This window comes from Balaenoptera acutorostrata, chromosome 3 (genome assembly GCF_949987535.1).
Source record: "Balaenoptera acutorostrata chromosome 3, mBalAcu1.1, whole genome shotgun sequence".
In the NCBI taxonomy this organism is placed as follows: Eukaryota; Metazoa; Chordata; class Mammalia; order Artiodactyla; family Balaenopteridae; genus Balaenoptera; species Balaenoptera acutorostrata.
In genome coordinates this window covers 114,237,989-114,253,451 of record NC_080066.1, presented here as the reverse complement: position 1 = coordinate 114,253,451, position 15,463 = coordinate 114,237,989, and the positions used below count along the sequence as shown (strand labels likewise).

At 35.2% G+C, this 15,463-nt stretch overlaps 1 protein-coding gene across 4 annotated transcripts in view; it reads right to left on the bottom strand.

The window, feature by feature from the left end:
- The window catches only part of ARHGAP5 (Rho GTPase activating protein 5), a 78,621-nt gene that overhangs the window by 10,062 nt on the left and 53,096 nt on the right, over nucleotides 1-15,463 (bottom strand). For all 4 annotated transcript variants that reach the window (XR_009007503.1, XM_057543047.1, XM_057543048.1 and 1 more), the window contains 2 exons: nucleotides 4,220-4,297; nucleotides 565-696 (listed from right to left, as the gene is read on the bottom strand). Coding sequence is in view for 3 of the 4 variants with exons in the window: in XM_057543047.1 (XP_057399030.1) it covers nucleotides 565-696; nucleotides 4,220-4,297 (210 nt within the window). In the remaining variant the exon portion in view is untranslated. The remainder of the gene's footprint in view (nucleotides 1-564; nucleotides 697-4,219; nucleotides 4,298-15,463) is intronic.

Genomic DNA, 15,463 nt, shown 5'->3' with positions numbered 1-15,463 from the left:
TTAAGCACTAGGTTACCTGATACTCAAATAGACCTTTGGTCTCATTTTCCAGATAACAAATGAGTATTTGCTTCATAGAAACATCTGGATGAATGATGATGCCAAGTAGGAATCAATACTGAATAAGTACCCATTTTCCTGTCTTACTTTTTCAAAAACTGAATCAAGACATGAGGCCAAAGTTAATTTCTTTGACTTAAAAAAAATTTATATACACATGTGTACAGACCATACACAGGTTAATATGTTACTAAAGTACATTACAGATACATTCATTTGAAGACTTAATTTCTTTTTCTTACAATGCCTTTGAGTTTGAATTAAAAACACAAATCTCAAACTTCTAGTATAATGATCTAAACTTCTAGGAGCACCTAGTCATCTGGGAGCCTAGCTAAAACTATTTATTTAAAGGGAAAGAGCTTTAATAAACAGTTCTAGAAGCTGAATTTTTATTAGCTACATATTCTAGTGCATGACTGATTTTAACACAAAGCAATCAATGTACAAACCCCACTATCATCATCCTTCTCAAAAAAAAAAAAAAAGGAGGCTTTTACTTACTTGCTGCTTCCAATAGCTCTGGATGAAGAGAATATGGAATTAAAGGATCTGGTAGATCTGCAAAGAAAGCTTTAAGAGCTCCAGCTACAGCATTTACTGTTACTTCCATTGATACTAGACTGATATTATGATCTATAAGACAAAAATAAAAATTAAAATTAAAAACTATAATAAATTTAAATTTATTACAGGAGAAGTAAGCTAAATGGGTACTTGTAGATCCAAAGACATTTAAGTCTTCTCATGGACCACCTTTCTTCACAGGCTGATTCATCCCTCCCCCACTGTTTTAATTTAAGTTTGCCTGACAAACTATAGATAAGGAAAGAGAAAACCAAGAAGCATTTTCTGTGACAATAAAAAATGCTATTAGGCTTGTCAGTATATGAGCAATATTACTGACATCTCTCTTCTTTTGAAACATTTCGTTCACATAAGCTATTTAAAAGAGGCCATAAGGAAACAGAAAGACAAAAGATAGGAATCATGCATATAAATTCAAGTTTTGATAGATGATGAATGTTCACTAAACTTAGTGTGGTAATCATTTCATGATATATGTAAGTCAAATCATTATGTTGTATACCTTATACAGTACTGTATATCAATTATATCAATAAAACACTATTTTATTGTTTCAATATACATTATTATTCTCACATCGCAGGACCACTTTTGTGTGTTTTTTCTACAATATTATACTGCAAGCCAATATAAATTGTAATCTATAGTGTAAATCTATTGTAAGGGAGTTCCCTGGTGGGGAACTTATAACTTATACTTAAAAAATTTTAATATAAAACACTTTAGGGCTTCCCTGGTGGTGCAGTGGTTGAGAGTCTGCCTGCCAATGCAGGGGACATGGGTTCGAGCCCTGGTCTGGGAAGATCCCACATGCCGCGGAGCAACTAGGCCCGTGAGCCACAACTACTGAGCCTGCACGTCTGGAGCCTGTGCTCCGCAACAAGAGAGGCCGCGATAGTGAGAGGCCCGCGCACCGCGATGAAGAGTGGCCCCCACTTGCCGCAACTAGAGAAAGCCCTCGCACAGAAACAAAGACCCAACACAGCCATAAATAATAAATAAATAAATAAATAATTAAAAAAAAAAAAACAAAAAAACACACTTTAAACACTTATCAGTGAAGTTCTGACTTAAAAAATAAGAATGTAACATATTAAAGGTATATCATAAGGTTAATTTGCTATTAAAAAAGTCACATTTTCCTTATTATAAATACAATGAATATTTATGATAAATAAAAAAATTACTCCCATAACCAAGAGATAATCACTGTTTATACTTTACCATGTTTCCTTTCAGCCCTTTTCTGCTCATTAAAAAAAAAAAAAAAAAAAAATATATATATATATATAGACAGATGATAGATTTTATATTGGATTTAATTTTTAAGGCATTATCCAAGGTTAATAAAATTTCGCAAGCAACTTTAAAAAACTTTTTGGGGGGGCAGGTAACATTTCATTGTAATTTCAAACTTGCAGAAAATTTGCAAGATTAATAAAAATACAAAGAACTCACATATATCCTTAACCAAGAATCACCAATCCTTACATTTTGTCCTACATAAACAATTCTAGTGGCTACAAAACATTCTCCCAGATATAAAAATTTACATAATATTCTATTACTGAACATTTAGATTTATTTCATTTAAAAATATTATAAAGATATTATGATAACAACTTTTATGTACTAAAGCTTAGGTCCTTAGGCAGGCTATATTCCTTGTAATAACAGCTACCCAGTGAACATTTAACATGGTGTCTGGCACAGAAAACTCGTCATATGCATTATCTCATTATTCCTCAGTTACTCTTATCACTCCCATTCTAGATATGAAAAAGCTGAGATTTAGAAAGGTTAACCTCCCTAGGCCACAAAGACAGTAAGTGGCAGAAACAGGAAACAAAACCAGAAACTCTAATTCAAGAGGCCCTGGTACTGACGACTACTCTTCCTTCATTACTGGAAGTGAAATTGTACCAATTTGCTAAAGTCTAAACAGTTCTTCTAACAATTTTTTTTTTTTAATGAAATACCATGCAATAGTCTTTCAAAGCAAGGCACGCACACAAACACCCCACCCACCACTCAACTTTACCATTTACCACTCAACATTTTACCATTTCAACACATATAATCTTCATTATTTTATACAGCTATCTAGTATTCTACTTGTAAACAGGATTGGTCCCCCCACCTTTAAAACAAAATACAAACAATGCCGCAATAAATATCTTGGTATGCTTACACAAAGACTTTTGTAACGTAAGTATTTACAAATGGAATTTCTCCAGCAAAGCTACCTGAAGCACCCATAACCAACAGTATACAACATACCTGCTTGCCTACACCCTACCAACAATCTTTTCCACTCACATAATAAAATAAATACAACCTTTTTGTTTTAATTTTTATTTCTTTATAACTGACAGAGGCTGAGCATATTTTCATATATTTGTTGGTTGCTTTCTTCTAATATGAATTGCTTAATCTAGCAAAGAAATTCTACAGCCACACCAAGTTTACAGTTTGTCTCCTGATTCTGTTTGCTTTATACACTATTTCATACAGAAGTTTTACATTTTTAGGCAGTCTAGTTTATCATCTTGTTCATGCTTTCTAGGTTTCATGTCAAGTTTAGGCCTCTTCCTACTCCAAGATTATAAATATATTCACTCGTTTTTCTCTCTAGAACTTAGTTTTCATTTTTTGCATTTAAACCTTTGATCTCATACAGATTTCCTTTAATATGAGTAGGAAATTCAGCTTTTTAAAAATTCCTAATGGTTAGTTAGTTGGCCCAGTATCATGAAGGAAAAAAAAAACCTTTTAAATCACAACTTTAAATAGGTGCAATCTGTGATATACAAAGATGATGATGCACCATAACTCAACTTATTGCTTCTCTAATTCTGGTAATGGATTTATAGCTCTCCCATTTCTTGACTGTGGTATCTGTTCCATTAAAAACTTCCAATACTAAGTGGATTGAGTCTGAGACTCGTGGGGACTGAAGCAAACAGGAGAATGTATGTCCTCTCTGCAGAGGACAACCATGCCTCAGGGTCAACGATAACTGCCATGGAGGAATACAAGTTGAGTGCAACTACATATTCTGACTTCTCAAGGGAAGCCCAAAATCTTATTTTTAGATGTTGGCAGCAAAAGTTTTAAAAAGTTAACACCATGTGAGCCATACACTTTCCTGCAGAATCCAACCTATGAGATATTAGTTTGTACCATCTGACAGATAAATTCACAAGGCATTTTAATCCAGATTTTCTATGAATTTTAGTCGTTAAAACATAAATGGATATTATTTCATTTCAAAAGTTGCAATATATTTCCCATAGTGAAAATATAGTCTACAGTTTTCAAAAATCTAAAAAAAAAAAAAAAAAAAAAAAAAAACTTCCAATACTACTTCAAAACTTTCTCCCCTAAACATCCATATTCTTAGGAGGTTTTCATATGAAATTTCAATGAGGGAAATAATAAAACAATGATTTTATTTTATCTTCTATAATTATCTTCTTACCTTGATCAAATATATATATAAATATATCTATAATTATCTTCTTACCTTGATCAAATATATATATAAATATATCTATAATTATCTTCTTACCTTGATCAAACTGCTTTTGAATATTGTCTTGATCAGTTTTGTTCCCACTAACACGGTACAGTCCTTCAGTACATAATCCTAAAAGAATAAAGAAATAGACTTTTACACATGAATATATAGCTACAACAAAGAATATACTTAACCTTATGTACATCTTAGTGACTTACAAAATATGGTGGTAAAATATTTTTAAGAATAGAATATTCTTGAGCATTTCATTTAAAGTAAGTTCTTAATGGACTACTTTAATTTTTAACCATTTAGGCTACCCAGTTCCATGTAAAATAAGATACATTTCTTCCTAGTCCACTAAACACAGCTAAAATTCCTGAGTGCAATATATTAAAAAAGTCAAAGACTCTGAAAGGTGGAGAGAAAGTGAATTTGCATAGCAACCACAGAATTTGAAGAACAAAAAGATAGTGAGTTCCCTGGGTTTTCCTTTTGCTTCTTACATATCTTAGCCCAGGCAACAGAGAAGCCTGCAACCCAGAAATACCAATGAGCACAGGCAAAAAAATAAAAATAAAAACAAAACACCATCAGAAAACCAACAAGAAAAGCCAGTTCTCTCTAGTGAAAGGATTGGGAAAGGTGCAGACTAGCAAGCAAAAACATTTTTTACTGTTACTGCCCTACTCCAGCCAAACACCATGGAATCCACTCCTCCTCATCCACATCAGTGGAACCAAGTAGGGAGACTAAAATTCTACCTCTGCCAGCAGTAACAAAGGTGCCCCTTCCCCTCTCTAGAGTGTCAGCAAGGATTGAGTGGCAAGTCTGAACTTCTACTACCACCTTGAGGTAAGAGGTACCCTCCCCTCTTCACCATGGTAGTCAACAGAGGCTGGTAGAGATCAAGTGGGGAGGGGAGTCCAATCTTCCAGCCCCACTTTGTAGTAATGAGGCAGCCTTCCTCCCCTGCTGGTGCAGTGTCAGAGGAGGCCTGCTAAAATAGATTTAAATAAGATCCAAAGTTTCACAGCATACTATCCAAAATGTCTAGAATACAATAATAATAAAACTAAAATCATTCATCATTCCAAGAACCAAGAAAGTCTCAACTTGAATGAGAAAAAACAATGAACAGACACCAATACAAAGATATCAGCTGTGGAATTATCTGACAAGGATTGTAAAGCATCATAAAACACTTCAGTGAACAATTATAAACACACTTGAAACAAACTTCCCAATAGAAAGTTTTAGCAAAAAAACAGAAATATAAGGAGGAACTAACTGGAAATTTTAGAAATAGAAATACAGTAACAGAAACAACAAATTCACTGAATGAGATCAATAATAGAAAAATGATGACAGAGTAATGATAATGAATAAGTGAACCTGAAGACAAATCAATAGAAATTACTCAATCTAAAGAACATAAAGAAATTAGACTAAAAAAAATGATGAGCCTCAGGGATTTGTGGGACAATAACAAAACATCTAATATTTGTGTCATCAGCTAAAAACCTATCTCTATGTTCAATGGGAAGTTTCGGAAAGCACTTCTGAAAGAGACTCAGTTTGATAAGGCATTGTATTGTTCTGATCCCAAGGAGAAAAAAAAAAGAATCAATAGAAACGAAGAATTTGTCAAATTTATTCCTGGACAAATGTCAAGGCGCTTGTATGGAACAATATGTTAATTCTAATTTTTTATATTCAGAAATTCATGATCATAAAGGTAGCAAAAATCCACTGACAAAAGTGTCAAAGTTATTAAATCCGAAGTTTTAACTTCAGTGAAGCATGGCAGACACCACCAAATAACCAAAATTATTATCATCTACAGTGGGACAAAATAACATCCTATCCCAACAGCTATGATGCACTTAGAAGGATACAACATTACTTTGGTGGTATTTCTAACAAAAATGCATAATTTGAATCTAATAATGAGGAAACAGCAACCTCAAATTGAAGGAGAAAGAAAAAGTTCATTTGTACAGTAAAATGCCAACCAATAAACATACAAAAAAGGAGAGACTAAAAAAAAATCATCAACAGAAGCTAAAACTAGTGGCTGAAAGTCTGATAGTCTCAAAGTCAAGAAAAACAAAAGAAGCTGAGCAACTCTCCCAAACTAAAGGTGTTAAAAAAGACATGATTACTAAGAGCAGTGCACCTAGATTAGATCCTGAAGTGTCTAATAAAGAATTTAAAATGTCCAAAATGTCAATAATGCTGAGGTTGAGAAACCCTGACATAGTGATAAGCATTTATTTGCTAAATGAAAATTATAAGGTGCTTAATCATCCATGATAAAAATCTTGCCTTGCGTTCACTAATAACTGAGTGACTTTAAAAAAAAAAAAGCAGAGCCTCCCATCAAGCCTCTTAGATAGCATCAACCACCAGAGGGCAGACAGCAGAAGCAAGAAAAAATATAATCCGGCAGCCTGAGGAACAAAAACCACATTCACAGAAAGATAGACAAGATGAAAAGGCAGAGGGCTATATACCAGATGAAGGAACAAGATAAAACCCCAGAAAAACAACTAAATGAAGTGGAGATAGGCAACCTGCCAGAAAAAGAATTCAGAATAATGATAGTGAAGATGATCCAGGACCTCGGGAAAAAAATGGAGGCAAAGATCGAGAAGATGCAAGAAATGTTTAACAAAGACCTAGAAGAATTAAAGAACAAACAAACAGGGGCTTCCCTGGTGGCGCAGTGGTTGAGAATCTGCCTGCTAATGCAGGGGACACGGGTTCGAGCCCTGGTCTGGGAAGATCCCACATGCCACGGAGCAGCTGGGCCCGTGAGCCACGATTGCTGAGCCTGCGCGTCTGGAGCCTGTGCCCCGCAACGGGAGGGGCCGCGATAGTGAAAGGCCCGCGCACCGCGATGAAGAGCGGTCCCCACACCGCGATGAAGAGTGGCCCCCACTTGCCGTAACCAGAGAAAGCCCTCGCACGAACCGAAGACCCAACACAGCCAAAAATAAATAAATAAATAAATAAATAAAGTAGCTATAAAAAAAAAAGAACAAACAAACAGAGATGAACAATACAATAACTGAAATGAAAACTACACTAGAAGGAATCAATAGCAGAATAACTGAGGCAGAAGAACAGATAAGTGACCTGGAAGACAGAATGGTGGAATTCACCACTGCGGAACAGACTAAAGAAAAAAGAATGAAAAGAAATGAAGACAGCCTAAGAGACCTCTGGGACAACATTAAACGCAACAACATTCGCATTATAGGGGTCCCAGAAGGAGAAGAGAGAGAGAAAGGACCAGAGAAAATATCTGAAGAGATTATAGTCAAAAACTTCCCTAACATGGGAAAGGAAATAGCCACACAAGTCCAGGAAGCGCAGAGAGTCCCAGGCAGGATAAACCCAAGGAGAAACACGCTGAGACACATAGTAATCAAATTGGCAAAAATAAAAGACAAAGAAAAATTATTGAAAGCAGCAAGGGAAAAATGACAAATAACATACAAGGGAACTCCCATAAGGTTAACAGCTGATTTCTCAGCAGAAACTCTAAAAGCCAGAAGGGAGTGGCATGATATACTTAAAGTGATGAAAGGGAAGAACCTACAACCAAGATTACTTTACCCGGCAAGGATTTCATTCAGATTTGACGAAGAAATCAAAAGCTTTACAGACAAGCAAAAGCTAAAAGAATTCAGCCCCACCAAACCAGCTCTACACCAAATGCTAAAGGAACTTCTCTAAGTGGGAAACACAAGAGAAGAAAAGGACCTACAAAAACAAACCCCAAACAATTAAGAAAATGGTCATAGGAACATACATATCGATAATTACCTTAAACGTGAATGGATTAAATGCTCCAACCAAAAGACACAGGCTTGCTGAATGCATACAAAAAGAAGACCCATATATATGCTGTCTACAAGAGACCCACTTCAGACCTAGGGACACATACAGACTGAAAGTGAGGGGATGGAAAAAGATATTCCATGCAAATGGAAAGCAAAAGAAAGCTGGAGTAGCTATACTCATATCAGATAAAATAGACTTTAAAATAAAGAATGTTACAAGAGACAAGGAAGGACACTACATAATGATCAAGGGATCAATCCAAGAAGAAGATATAACAATTATAAATATATATGCACCCAACATAGGAGCACCTCAATACATAAGGCAACTGCTAACAGCTATAAAAGAGGAAATCGACAATAACACAATAATAGTGGGGGACTTTAACACCTCACTTACACCAATGGACAGATCAACCAAAATGAAAATAAGTAAGGAAACAGAAGCTTTAAATGACACAATAGACCAGATAGATTTAATTGATATTTATAGGACATTCCATCCCAAAACCACAGATTACACTTTCTTCTCAAGTGCGCACAGAACATTCTCCAGGATAGATCACATGTTGGGTCACAAATCAAGCCTCAGTAAAGTTAAAAAAATTGAAATCATATCAAGCATCTTTTCTGACCACAACGCTATGAGATTAGAAATGAATTACAGGGAAAAAAATGTAAAAAACACAAACACATGGAGGCTAAACAATACGTTACTAAATAACCAAGAGATCACTGAAGAAATCAAAGAGGAAATCAAAAAATACCTAGAGACAAATGACAATGAAAACACGACGATCCAAAACCTATGGGATGCAGCAAAAGCAGTTCTAAGAGGGAAGTTTATAGCTATACAAGCCTAAAGAAACAAGAAAAATCTCAAGTAAACAATCTAACCTTACACCTAAAGGAACTAGAGAAAGAAGAACAAACAAAACCCAAAGTTAGCAGAAGGAAAGAAATCATAAAGATCAGAGCAGAAATAAATGAAATAGAAACAAAGAACAAAATAGCAAAGATCAATAAAACTAAAGGCTGGTTCTTTGAGAAGATAAACAAAATTGATAAACCATTAGCCAGACTCATCAAGAAAAAGAGGGAGAGGACTCAAATCAATAAAATTAGAAATGAAAAAGGAGAAGTTACAACAGACACCGCAGAAATACAAAGCATCCTAAGAGACTACTACAAGCAACTTTATGCCAATAAAATGGACAACCTGGAAGAAATGGACAAATTTTTAGAAAGGTATAACCTTCCAATACTGAACCAGGAAGAAACAGAAAATATGAACAGACCAATCACAAGTAATGAAATTGAAACTGTGATTAAAAATCTTCCAACAGGGCTTCCCTGGTGGCGCAGTGGTTGAGAATCTGCCTGCCAATGCAGGGGACACGGGTTCGAGCCCTGGTCTGGGAAGATCCCACATGCTGCGGAGCGGCTGGGCCCGTGAGCCACAATTGCTGAGCCTGCGCGTCTGGAGCCTGTGCTCCGCAACAAGAGAGGCCGCGATAGCGAGAGGCCCGCGCACCGCGATGAAGAGTGGCCCCCGCTTGCCACAACTGGAGAAAGCCTTCGCACAGAAACGAAGACCCAACACAGCCATAAATAAAATAAATTAAAAAAAAAAAATCTTCCAACAAACAGAAGTCCAGGACGAGATGGCGTCACAGGTGAATTCTACCAAACATTTAGAGAAGAGATAACACCCATCCTTCTCAAACTGTTCCAAAAAATTGCAGAGGAAGGAACACTCCCAAACTCATTCTATGAGGCCACCATCACCCTGATACCAAAACCAGACAGAGATACTACAGAAAAAGAAAATTACAGACCAATATCACTGATGAATATAGATGCAAAAATCTTCAACAAAATACTAGCAAACAGAATCCAACAACACATTAAAAAGATCATACACCACGATCAAGTGGGATTTATCCCAGGGATGCAAACAAGAATTCTTCAATATAAGCAAATCAATCAATGTGATACACCGTATTAACAAATTGAAGAATAAAAACCATATGATCATCTCAACAGATGCAGAAAAAACTTTTGACAAAATTCAACATCCATTTATGATAAAAACTCTCCAGAAAGTGGGCATAGAGGGAAACTACCTCAACATAATAAAGCCCATATACGACAAACCCACAGCAAACATCATTCTCAATGGTGAAAAACTGGAAGCATTTCCTCTAAGATCAGGAATGAGACAAGGATGTCCACTCTCACCACTATTATTCAACATAGTTTTGGAAGTCCTAGCCATGGCAATCAGAGAAGAAAAAGAAATAAAAGGAATACAAATTGGAAAAGAAGAAGTAAAGCTGTCACTGTTTGCAGATGACATGATACTATACATAGAGAATCCTAAAAATGCCACCAGAAAACTACTAGAGCTAATCAATGAATATGGTAAAGTTGCAGGATACAAAATTAATGCACAGAAATCTCTTGCATTCCTATACACTAATGATGAAAAATCTGAAAGAGAAATTATGGAAACACTCCCATTTACTACTGCAACAAAAAGAATAAAATACCTAGGAATAAACCTACCTAGGGAGACAAAAGACCTGTATGCAGAAAACTATAAGACACTGATGAAAGAAATTAAAGATGATACCAACAGGTGGAGAGATATACCACGTTCTTGGATTGGAAGAATCAATATTGTGAAAATGACTATACTACCCAAAGCAATCTACAGATTCAATGCAATCCCTATCAAATTACCAATGGCATTTTTTACAGAACTAGAACAAATCATCTTAAAATTTGTATGGAGACACAAAAGACCCCAAATAGTCCAAGCAGTCTTGAGGGAAAAAAATGGAGCTGGAGGAATCAGACTCCCTGACTTCAGACTATACTACAAAGCTACAGTAATCAAGACAATATGAGACCAGCACAAAAACAGAAACATAGATCAATGGAACAAGAGAGAAAGCCCAGAGATAAACCCACGTACCTATGGTCAACTAATCTATGACAAAGGAGGCAAAGATATACAATGGAGAAAAGACAGTCTCTTCAATAAGTGGTGCTGGGAAAACTGGACAGCTACACGTAAAAGAATGAAATTAGAACACTCCCTAACACCATACACAAAAATAAACTCAAATTGGATTCGAGACCTAAATGTAAGACCGGACACTATAAAACTCTTAGAGGAAAACATAGGAAGAACACTCTTTGACATAAATCCCAGCAAGATCTTTTTTGATCCACCTCCTAGAGTAATGGAAATAAAACCAAAAATAAACAAATGGGACCTAATGAAACGTAAAAGCTTTTGCACAGCAAAGGAAACCATAAACAAGACGAAAAGACAACCCTCAGAATGGGAGAAAATATTTGCAAACGAATCAACGGACAAAGGATTAATCTCCAAAATATATAAACAGCTCATTCAGCTCAATATTAAAGAAACAAACAACCCAATCCAAAAATGGGCAGAAGACCTAAATAGACATTTCTCCAAAGAAGACATACAGATGGCCGAGAAGCACATGAAAAAAGATGCTCAACATCACTAATTATTAGAGAAATGCAAATCAAAACTACAATGAGGTATCACCTCACACCAGTTAGAATGGGCATCATCAGAAAATCTACAAACAACAAATGCTGGAGAGGGTGTGGAGAAAAGGGAACCCTCTTGCACTGTTGGTGGGAATGTAAATTGATACAGCCACTATGGAGAACAGTATGGAGGTTCCTTAAAAAACTAAAAATAGATTTACCATATGATCCAGCAATCCCACTACTGGGCGTATACCCAGAGAAAACCATAATTCAAAAAGACACATGCACCCCAATGTTCATTGCAGCACTATTTACAATAGCCAGGTCATGGAAGCAACCTAAATGCCCATCGACAGACAAATGGATAAAGAAGACGTGGTACATATATACAATGGAATATTACTCAGCCATAAAAAGGAACGAAATTGAGTCATTTGTTGAGACGTGGAGGGATCTAGAGACTGTCATACAGAGTGAAGTAAGTCAGAAAGAGAAAAACAAATATCGTATATTAACGCATGTATGTGGAACCTAGAAAAATGGTACAGAAGAGCCGGTTTGCAGGGCAGAAGTTGAGACACAGATGTAGAGAACAGACATATGGACACCAAGGGAGTAAAACTGCGGTGGGGTGGGGATGGTGGTGTGCTGAATTGGGTGATTGGGATTGACATGTATACACTGATGTGTATAAAACTGATGACTAATAAGAACCTGCAGTATAAAAAAACAAACAAAACAACTAATACTAAACTTTCATTGGGTTATTTGTACGGAAATATGTTAATATAAATGTTTCAGGTATTACATGAAATTTCTAAAAATTTTATATGTTCTGGTATAATGTTATAAGTCATAATTCTAGTTATTACTTTAAAATGTATATCTCAGACATAACTAAATTTCCTTGTCAATTGTATTATTATGAACTTTCATCAAATATTTAACCGTGGTCATTTTTAAGTCTTTTGTCACTTACAGACATTTCTGGGTGTACTCTGATGCTTCTGCAAATATGTTCCTATAAAAGGGTTTCATCTTCAAGGAATTCATGGAAAAGACTCTGACAAGTACAGGTTTCTGGTAACTGACTGTACTACTGAACTGAATGAATAAGCATTTTCAGAACTCTAATGAAAAACTGATGAACTCATAAAAGTGCTAACAAAAGATCAAGATGAAAAAAAAATTAATTACATGTGACTGAGTGAACTGATGAGGATGATTATAATTTTTGTGACTTTCTGTTTGAATTAAAAAATAAAAAAATCCCACAAGGACTCAGAGGCAAAGAATATACAAATCAATTTTCACTGCAAAGTAAAGGAGCTGTTACAGTGGAGGATTACTGGACTGAATGTCAATATTATGACATAGTATGAGTGTGTTTCATGTTTGGTAATTGCAATCATTGTTGCTTTTGTTGTGGTCATCCATTTACAATGCTTGGTGTCAGTCTATTAATCTCTTGTAAAAATAAAATACAGTGTGTGTGTGTGAAAAAAAAAAGAATGTATACAGAAATAATGTAATCAACTATATTTATTGAAATGATCATATGATTTTCTCCTTTAAAAAAAAAAAGAAGAAGAAGCAGCCAACTCAATTATCTAGATGTGAATTATCCAAGTTTAACTTCGACTTAAATCACCCAAAGTATCTATCCTGGGCCTCCAAGTAATATAGGTATTAGAAATATATTCCAATATTCCAAAACTAAACTTAAAATATGTTTGAACCAAGTATCATCACCCCTTTTTCTTTCATTAGAAAGGTAACTAATCTTTACACTACACAGAACTCTTGATATCTGAAGTTCTAAAATGGTCTAAGTTCTCTTTGAGTTGCTAATAGATACAAAACAAGAGTTTCACTGAAGTCATAAAACAGATTACAAATGGTAAAGGAGAAGTAAGGTGTACAGATAATCCACAAATTAGATTAATATATCCATGGGAGGTGGCATCAGCAAAAGAGATAGAGAAAGGAATTTTGGGGCTTGGTTCCCCCATAAAAGCAACTAATGAGCAGCCAAAAAGTATCAGAATCAACTTCTGCAGAACCTCTGGAATCTAGTAAAAAAATTACAACCACCATTAGAAGGCTTGGTGAAGAAAGAAGCTTTAAGCTGCCCACCTACCATTCCCGTTGCCACTCTAGACTGGCAACGACCATAAGGAAGGCAGCCTGCACTCTGGGTTTAGGTTTCAAGTGCCAGAGGGAGCAACACAGATCTTATTGTCAAAGAACTGTAGTTGCATATTTTGACCTGTCTGGCGGCTCCCAGAAGAAAGAGCACAAGGGCCTGCCTATGTTTCACTATGTTAAAATATTCAAAACCTCTTATTTTCAACAAAAAATTTAAGAGGCATGGAAAGAAGCAAAACAGTATGGCCCATTGTAGAAAAGAAAGAAATTAACAGAAACTGTCCATGAGGAAACCCAGTCACTGCACTTACTAGACAAAGACTTTAAATCAATCTTTCAAGGTGCACAAAGAGCTACAGGAAACCATGAACAAAGAACTAAAGAAAACCAAGAGAATGATGACTTAACAAATGAAGAATATCAATAAATACAGAGAAATTATTAAAAGAACTAAAGAGAAAATCTGGAGCTGAAAAGTATAATAACTAAAATGAAAAATAAACTATAGAGGTTTAACAGCAAATTTTAGCAGGCAGAAGAAACAATGAACTTAAAGACTGGTTAATTGAGATCATCCAGTCTAGGGAGCAGAAAGAGGAAAGAATGAAGAAAAATGAACAGAGTCAAAGAGACTTCTGGGACTCCATCAAGCATACCAACACTAGCATAAAAACTTTCCCAGACGGGAAAAGGAGAAAGAAGAATATCTGAAAAAATAATGGCTGAAAACTTCCAAATATGAAAAAGAAACCTAGAAATCTATACATGAAGTTCAATGAACTGAAAACAGGATAAACTCAAAGACTGCTACACAGAACAAAGGAAATAAAAATTAAAATGGATATAAACAAAATAAAAAGTAGAAAACAAAAATAAAAAAGTAGAAAAACAGAATCAACAAGGATGCTTGCTTGCTTTCATTACTTCTAATAAACACTGTACTGGAGTTCTAGCTAGATTAGGCAAGAAAAAGAAATAAAAGGAATCCAAAGCATAAAAGAATTAAGTAAAATTAGTCCTAATTGCTGATGACATTACTTACTAAATGTAAGAGTTGACACCATAAAACTCTTAGAAAAAAACACAGGAGTACATTTTCATGTCAATGGGTTTGGCAACCTATATGGATTCTTAGATACGGCACCAACACATGAGAAACAAAATAAACTGGATTTCAACAATATTTAAAACTTTTGTCCATCAAAGGACATTATCAAGAAAGACAACCTATAAGATGGGAGAAAATATTTGCAAATCATTTATCTGATAAGGGTCTAGTACCCAAAGAAACTCAAAGCTTTCCCACTACGATCAGGTACAAGGCTAGGATGTCTCCTCTCACCATACCTTTCAACATCTGGTTGAAAGTACTGGAAGTTCTTGTACTTGCTCAAGCAATAAAAGGAAATCAAAGGTATACAAATTGGGAAAGAAGACATAAAACTATCATTTTTCACAGATGACATAATTGCTATGTAGAAAATCTATCTGCCAAAAAAATCCTGGAACTAGTAAGTGATTATAGCAAGGTTGCAGGATACAAAAATCAACTTCTTCCCTTATATACCAAGGAATAAATGGACTTTGAAATTAAAAACACAATACCACTTACATTAGCATGTCCCAAAATGAAAATTTTCTAACAAATATGTACAAGATCTATATAAGAAAAACTACAAAACTGATGAATGAAATCAAAGAACTAAATACAACTGACCCTTGAACAATGCAGTAGTTCATCCATGTATAACTTATAGTT